Here is an 8467-nt window from a genome sequence, read left to right as displayed (position 1 = left end):
AGATCAGTTCTCCTGGAGACAATGGCTGCTTTGGGCAGTGGATTCTATTCAGAAAACATGGCACAGGAGGAGGTCCTTTTCTACCTTAGCTGCCACTGCATAACACCCCCCTCCCCCTCAAAAAATACCTCAGAGGTGGAAAGAACCATATCTGTTACCATGAGGCTGTCCTCCCATTCTACCCACTTGGGGCAGCAAAATGACTTGAGACAGCCCTGCCTTATAGCTAAGCAGAAGGAAAGAAAAAGGGAGCGGTGGCACAGGCAGTAAGGGAAGCCTGCTTTAACAACTGGACAAACAGCTTCAGCTGTTCGAACCCCACCGCGGTCAGGGTGAGCTCCTGGCCCTACGTCCCAGCTCCCGTCCACCCAGCGGTTCGAAAGCCCGTTAAAGGGCAAGTAGATAAAATGGGTACCTGCTATTAGAGCGGGGGGGCAGCCAGAATACCCTACAGAGTAAAACTGAAAGAACATTTTAAAGTAAAACTAGACCTCCCCAAATAAGAGGTCGTCACAGGGTCAAAGCGTTACTGGTTTCAAATGCAGTGTTAACGCACTACGACGACCAGAAAATGTTGGTATTGGCTGCAGACGCGTCTCCCTTTGGGGTGGGGGCGGTACTCAGTCATGTAGCCCCCGTTGCGTACTATTCGCAATCCTTGTCAAGCGCTGAAAAGGGGTACGCGCAAATTGACAAGGAAGGACTGGCGCTTGTCTCTGCCGTTAAGAAATTCCACGATTTCTTGTATGGACGCAGATTCCTGCTTGTGACGGACCACAAGCCCTTGTTGGTAATATTTGCCCCGGACCGGCAACTTCCCAACATTATGTCAGCCCGCATGCTACGGTGGGCTCTGTTTTTGTCTGCATATGACTATGACTTGGAACACTGGCCGGGTAAGGCTATTGGACATGCAGACGCACTGAGTCGCTGCCCTCTGCCCGGCCAGGACTCAGACCCGGCTCCAGCTAACGAGGTGTTAGCAATCGATGAACTGGCCCAAGCCCCTATTTCATCTAAGGACATTGCAGTTGCATCCGCTAAAGACATTGTAATCTCCAGAGTTTTGAACTGGGTTTGGAGGGGGTGGCCTATGGGGGCTGTGGAGCTTAACAAAAAGTCCGAGAGTGATTTCAGCCAAGACTCAAGTTTATTCTCTTCACGATCAGTTCTCCAACACGGTACAACATCTGATAGCCCAAACAGCTTGTCCATTGTAGCTGTTCAGTATTTAAACATTCCCGGCTAATATAGCCACTCCTACTTTACAGATAACAACCTATCAGGTTGATCGCATAAGGTCCAATCACAAACGTTCCCGCTTGCAGCTTGCTTGAATGTGATTGGTCATGTAGTCTTGGACTAGAATCCTCTATCCAAGACGAAGCTTAACATTGCTTCCCAATGGGATGTTTCACACACATCCTAATGTACTCATGGCAGCATCTGAATACATTACAGGATCCCTTTAAATGCTTTTGGGAAGAAGCAGGGGGACCTTTAAGGAAGGGGGCTGGCCCTTTAAGGAAGAGGGCAGAGCCCCCAATAGCCCCACTGTAGCTACGGGCCAGGGCCCTGGCAGCTCTGTTGCTGTCTCCCTACACTAACTGCTCCCACCTTTCCCTTCTGTGGTGCTCAGTAGTAGGGGCTGGGATATTCCCTGCAAGCAGCTTTGTCGATCAAAGGTGCACCTTTAACTACACATACCATTAGAGAATAAATCTCATTTAACTCACTGGGGCTTACTTCTGAGGAAATGTGGAGGAGCACTGAGGAGGGGCCATGGCTCTGTGGTTGGGCATCTGGTTTGCACACAGAAGGTCCCGATTCAATCCCCAGCATTTCCAGCGAGGTGTAAATGCGGGTGATATGAAAGACCTCCACCTAAGACCCTGGGAGAGCCGCTGCCAGTCAGAGCAGGCCACACTTACCTTGAGAGGCCTATGGTCTGACTCAGCAGAAGGCAGCTTCATGTGCTCAAGTTAGACTCTTGACAGTGGATCACAGAGCCCTGCTCAAAATTCACATACGTGCTTTATTGAGGGTTTGATCCACAGAGCCCAATGCCAGCTCAAGCCCGATCTAAGACAATATGGCTTCATTTAAGAACGTTGAGGAACTACAACCATGGAAGTATGAGAGCCAGTAGCTCCAGATTCAGAAGTTATAATGATGGTGACTCTAGAACATTCCATGACAGTTGTTGATAGTGCAGGAGTGATTCAGTGACTCAGGAGACTTGAAAAGAATCCTTGGCATCCAGTATCTGGAAACTGTAAAACCAAAAGGAGTCTAAGGATAAAAGAACAGAAGAGAGATCAAGATGAATACCTTATGAAACTGAAAAACACAAGTAATGATGGATCAAGAACAGAAACGTCATGAGAAGACCGTAGAAGTTTTTTGTAATGTAAGTGAATGTTCAAGTAATACCGTTGTTTGTGGCACACATTATGTTCTATCAGGTTTATCAAAATATTAGTGGTGTGGAGAAAGATATCTGTCTTCCTCATCCAGAATGCTAGAACTCGAGGACCCCTGATGAAGTTCATGGGCAATAGATTCAGGATGGACAAAAGGAAATACTTATTTGTCTAGCCTGTAATTAGCCTGTGGAACACATCATCTCAGGATGTATTGATGGCTAGCCATTCAGGTGTCTTTAAAAGAGGATTTGACAAATGTATGGAGAAGTCTATTAGCCATTGTAGGTAAATGGGACCTCCATATTCAAAGGCAGTACAGCTTTGAACACCAGTTGCTTGGAGGCAGCAAAAGGGGAAGGATTTGTCCTCCTGACTGGAGGCTTTCCATAGCATCTGCTTCTGAGACATGGGATGCTGGACTGGATGGATCATTTGCCTGATCCAGCAGAGCTATTTTTATGTTCAGAAGTGTGGGATGTAAGCAGGAATCCAGTTTACCAAGCATACTGAAAGTTGTTGACAGATAAAACATTTCTGTTTCCATTGGGGAAATCCTGCTCTCATACCTAATCAAAAGCCATGTGCTATTGGGGTACTTTCTGTCAAAAGGTTAAACATATAGGAAACTATACATTACTATAGCTATGTTCATTAGGCTACAACCAACCTCCAATTGGGTTTAAGGCTGCAGTTCTATGCATACTATACATATTTACCTCAGGGAGCACATCCTATTGAACTAAATGAAACTTAGTATGCAAATATCTTACAGTCCAGTCCCCAGAAGCAGTTGAGTAGGGCTTTCCCCCTGGCAAGTGTGTTTAATATTGCTGTCCTCCTTGAACGCTTGTTCTAGAATTGTCTTTAACATGGCACAGGGCTCCAGTTTGCTTTATAATAATCATAGGATGCTTAAGAAGAAAGTTATTAAGGCCATCTTTTAAGGTCAGGGGCATCACGGTTCCTTAAAAGATAATGGATGTTGTATCCTTTATTTCCAACTATTACATATCTGCAGAAGTGTGTATGCACAGGAAAGCTTATACCCGGAATGAAACTGTGTTAGTCTTAAAGGTGGACTCAAATATTGTTTTTTCCAACCATTAAGACATCCTATGAGTCAAATGCTTTGAGCTCCAGCAGACTTTGTTTTGGCAGCTTCAATTCAGCAGCCAAAAAATGCCGGAGGAAGAGATTCTGTGATTGCCAAAAGGGCCATGTGAGGCTGCAATCCTCAGAACACTTTCCTGGGAGTAAGACCCATTCAGTAAAATGGGGCTTACGCCACTTACTTCTGAAAAGGCCCGCTTTGGACTGCTCCGTCTTTAACAACAAAATAACACAAGTGTCCAAAGGCATCTAAAAGAATATTAGTATTTTTATTCCCGAATCAGCTTTCATGAGTCAGAGCTCATTTTTTTTTAACTGAATTATGCATCTGACTCGACCAGCTCCCTTCCAGTATCAGTCAGGGACCTTTGTGAAGATAAAGATGAAATATTGTTCCCCCTGGCAATGCATGAAGGGATGCTAGTTACCACAGAAAGGCCTGTATTGACCATATTCCAAAAGGTCTGTATTAATGGCTGACTCACGAGAGCTGATGCTGGAATAAATCTGTTATAGTCTTAATCTTTCAGGTACGAGTGGCCTCACTCCTGTGTTTTATTAAACTACAATTTTAATACAACGTTTGTTGAATTAAAAGATTGTTAAACCCGCCTTTCTCCTGACAAATAAGGACCCAAGACGGGTAGCAATAATATAAAAAAATGCAATAAATATTAAACTCTGTGAGTGTGTGGGGGGGATGCCACTGGAGTAGGGTTGCCACAGCAACCATAGACGGAAACATCTCGCCCCCCTTTCGGGTGAAACATCGAAGAGGGTAGAACTACCGAGCAAACGGCATTGTGGGAAGCGTAGTTCCGTGCTTCCCACTGCATTATGGTACGAGTAGTCCTTAACGGTTGGAGAGGCAAAATAAAGGACTACAAAGAGATGGATTATGGGAAACCTTAAACACCGGGAGGATCGTGTGTAGGGCCGCGAGGAAAGAAAGAGCCTCAGGCGGGCTGCCTGGCTCGATGAGAGTCTTAACTTTTGTCCTCCCACTTTCTTTAAACTTATGCATCCAGTGGAGAAAGCGGGGCCCGCTCCCGCCCCGCGCTAGATCTTGTGGGAAACGTAGTTCCGGTGCGCGGCGCCGCGATGCTTTGTGGGGCGGGTAGTTCCGCTTCCTGTGGGGCTGCGGGGCGCAGCGGTGGCGGCGGCAGGAGTAGCGGCGACGGCGATAGCGGGGCTGCCCCCTTGTCGCGCTCAGCCTCGGGAGGCCTTGTGGGATCTGTAGTCCCGGCCGCCACGGGACCGCCGGGGGAGGAGAAGGCGGAGTAGCGGGCGGGGTGGGGGGACGACACACACACACGCCATGCCCGGGTTCACGTGCTGCGTGCCGGGCTGCTACAACAACTCGCACCGGGACAAGGCGCTCCATTTCTACACTTTCCCGAAGGACGCGGAGCTGCGCCGCCTGTGGCTGAAGAACGTGTCGCGGGCCGGCGTGAGCGGCTGCTTCAGCACTTTCCAGCCCACCACCGGCCACCGCGTCTGCTCCGAACACTTCCCCGGCGGGCGCAAGTCCTACCTGGTGCGCGTGCCCACCATCTTCCAGCAGCCCCCCGCCGCCGCCGCCGCCCAGCAGCCCCCCGCGGTGCTGCTCACCTTGCAGCAAGAGGGAGCCGTCGAGCAGGGCGGGCAAGGGCCGCGAGCCGGAGGAGGAGGGGGACCCGAGGACGTCAAGCCCATCGACCTGACCGTGCAGGTGGAGCTGGGGGGTCCTGCTGGTGCCGCCACCGCAGTCGGCACCCCGGTCCGGTTGGCCCTGCTGGCCGGCAACGGGCCCCTGCTGGACGGCGGGGGCCCGCCAGACCACTCGTACTCGCTGTCTTCGGGCACCACCTCGGAGGAGCTGCTGCGCAAGCTCAACGAGCAGCGGGACATCATCGCCCTGCTGGAGGTGAAGATGAAGGAGATGAAGGGCAGTATTCGGCGCCTGCGCCTGGCCGAGGCCCAGCTCCGTGAGGAGATCCGCGAGAAGGACCGCCTGCTGCACGCCGCCAGCGGCATCGGGGGAGCTCGCAAGCGCCACGGCCTCTGAGGCTGTGCCTGACACTTCCCTCGCTTTCCAACACGCGCTCACACACGTAATGCACACTTGCCACATGATTGGGTTCCTGGTCTTCAACAAGTTGCTCATCTCTGCAGGACAGGGCACATATAGACTTATCTGGAATTGGTTGCGACAGCAAGGGCAGGCCAAAGAAGCTCTGTGGCCAGGAGGCCGTTGTGAGGACAACTTGTGCGGCCACAGTGTGGCGTTGCTCCTTAAGTTACAACTCTGATGCCTGGCAGGCACCATGCCAGTTCTAGACTATGCTCTGGCAATGATTCATCTTCTGTAAGGAAGCCCAGGCTGGCATGTGAGCAGGCCCACAGTGAACTGGACTTAAACATTCTCCACACACACCCCCCAGAGCGGCCCAACCAGACTTAGCTACAATCACAGCTCTTTTGAACTAAACTGGGTCGCATCTGGGTTGTTGGTTCCCCAGTGATGCTGTAGTCTTTGCATTGCTTAACTGTTCAGAGCATTGGTGTCAGACAAGCAGCTGGTCTGGTACTCTTAGTGATGCTGATGAAACTGGTCCATTTCAAGCAACCCAGTAAAGCTATGACATCATGCCACCAGCTGTCAGATTGCATTTAGGGAAACAGAGAGAGTGATTTCCTAGAGAAGCACACCTGGGCTGTAAACCAAGTACGCTGGAGTACTCTTAACAGAAGTTGCAATGGTATTTATGGCATTTATACCAGGATTAATCTACAGTCAACATCTTATGGACTGATGCCTTAGAAACCATGGTCATTGGTGCATTCTGTTTGCCCCTCTTTATGACAGACAAAAAAAAAAAATAGAAAATTGTGGACAATTGGTTCCCCCTCCCCCCCCAGCAGAAAGCTTGTGTCATTTCTGGTGTCAAATTTCATTCTTACAATTAAGAGGGCAACTGGAGTATGTAGTTGGTATCTTTGAATTGTAGTTGCTGTTTTTCTCCCACTCTGTTTCTTTTTCCCATCTTGTAGGCATTATCGTGGCTGTGCCATAGTTGGATAGTTCCATGCCCTGCGTAGCATTCAACAATTGCTTCTTATTTCAGTGCTGCAAATACCTAAGTCTACTCTGGTGTAACCAGTGCTGTACGGTATATTTAATTTTCACTTAGAGTGATCTGAAGTGTTATCTGGCTAACAACAGAAGAGGAATGAAGTTAATTTCCAGTGGCGGTTGCAGATCCTCCCTAAATCCACGAAAGTTTAGTAGCAGCTTTGTGGCCCAGAAAACTTTTTAAAATGCTGTAAGCATGAATTAATTGAGTGTGTTTGCAAGACAGAGCTTGCACTCTTCTCATCTGAATGGGTAATACTCGGCTTGCATTTCTGTGGACATTACCCCCATTAAAGATGGGACAGAGTAAAAGAAGGGACGGTTCTACAGTCTGGCTTGGCATTATCAAAAAATGCAATGACCCTTCTCTGGCTGTTCCGTTGCGTAGTATTAAATAGAAGCTTCTGTTTAATGTGTTCAGTGCAGTGGTTGATACAAGCAGTCCACCATGGTATTCACTCCACACAACTATGCAGATGTTGCCCAGATTTTAAATTTTCACTGAGACAGTGAAGAACTATGAAAATGATTGTCTGGAGTCTTGATTTGCCTTTCTGCTTTTAAACTAAAATTCACACTTCTCTAAGAGGGGATTAGATCACATGGTTTGGACATCATGGGTTTTGAGCATTACAAAAAGACATCTCTAGTGGGAGCTGAGATTTGCTGGGATTGGTGAGTGTCTAGATAGCCACCTGTCCAGTTATTTTATTTTTGGCTTTTGTTGAGATATCAAAAATATTTTAATTAACAACTGCAAGCTTAAATTTGTTCAACATCCACCATGACAGCAAAGAACAAAAGACTCCCCCATCCCCATGGCCTGGGTGGGATTAATTCATCACCCCCCAATTAATAATTTAAATATATATTTCCTTATGCAGTTTACGTATCCTTTGTCCCTTTTTGTTACATATAGATCATAAGACCTGTCTTAATTCTTTCTATCTCCAAGGCTTGTTGTGTTGATTGACTCTGTGCTTGATCAGGGGGATATGGTAATGGAACATAAACCTTAATCTTATGTTGGACTTCATGGATTCTCTGCTGTAACCACTGAAGAATTGGTCTGTTCTTTGAAAAACATTGTCAACTGTATCCACTTGTTAAGTTGCTAGAATGCCAATTGTTATTTTAATAATTATTTTTGGATTTTCTAGCTAACTTTTGTCCAAATTTAGCAGCTGGGGAAGGCAGTTACAGACAGATTTGCTCCAGACCGTCTGAGATACAGGTTATGTTTCCGTCACGTAGCTCTCGTTTTGCTCTGTTGCAGCCACGGAGGTACTGGGCAGCACACTGGTTTTCTCTCTTTGTAAATAAGACTGCGCATTGTAGCTGGCTGAGAGTGTTCTGAAAGTGTGTGTTGTGACGGTCGTGGTACTTTTCTACCATCATTCTGCACTAAATAACATGTTCAGTTGATTAGATGGCTGGACTGGTTTCTCTGTTGGACTGTTCTATTTTCCTGGTTATCCTGAGGTGCTAACAAACATGCTTAATTTGAATAAAGTCTATTTTGTTTTGTTATGTTTTATCTTGGATTGCACAATTTGTCAGTGTTGCATGGAAGGTCTTTTTACATTGTCCTGGAAAGGGGGGGGCGGGGGAACATTACTTGTCACCACGCTGATATCATCCATTTCACTGCTTTTGGTGGTGGTGGGGAATCTACTGTCAGAATCAAAAGGCTTTTGTATGCAACACACTTTTCTCAAGCTGAGGTATGATTACAAGCCAGCTCATACAATCATCTTTTTGATGAGCGGTGCAGGTAGACATAGGGTTCCTGTTTGTCCAGGTTGCACAGACGTCC

General features: G+C 47.5%; 1 protein-coding gene across 1 annotated transcript; it reads left to right on the top strand.

Annotated features, from left to right (window-relative positions):
* The first annotated feature begins 4699 nt into the window (after nt 1–4699).
* Nucleotides 4700–8131, top strand: THAP11 (THAP domain containing 11). The gene has a single exon (XM_015413952.1). The coding sequence runs from the start codon at nt 4855–4857 to the stop codon at nt 5581–5583; it is 729 nt and encodes a 242-aa protein (XP_015269438.1). The 5' UTR covers nt 4700–4854; the 3' UTR covers nt 5584–8131.
* Nucleotides 8132–8467: the final 336 nt, after the last annotated feature.

This window comes from Gekko japonicus, unplaced genomic scaffold, assembly GCF_001447785.1.
Source record: "Gekko japonicus isolate JY-2015 unplaced genomic scaffold, Gekko_japonicus_V1.1 scaffold1921, whole genome shotgun sequence".
Lineage (NCBI taxonomy): Eukaryota > Metazoa > Chordata > Lepidosauria > Squamata > Gekkonidae > Gekko > Gekko japonicus.
Note: the sequence above shows the minus strand (reverse complement) of the source record. Positions and strands in the feature narration are given on the sequence as shown.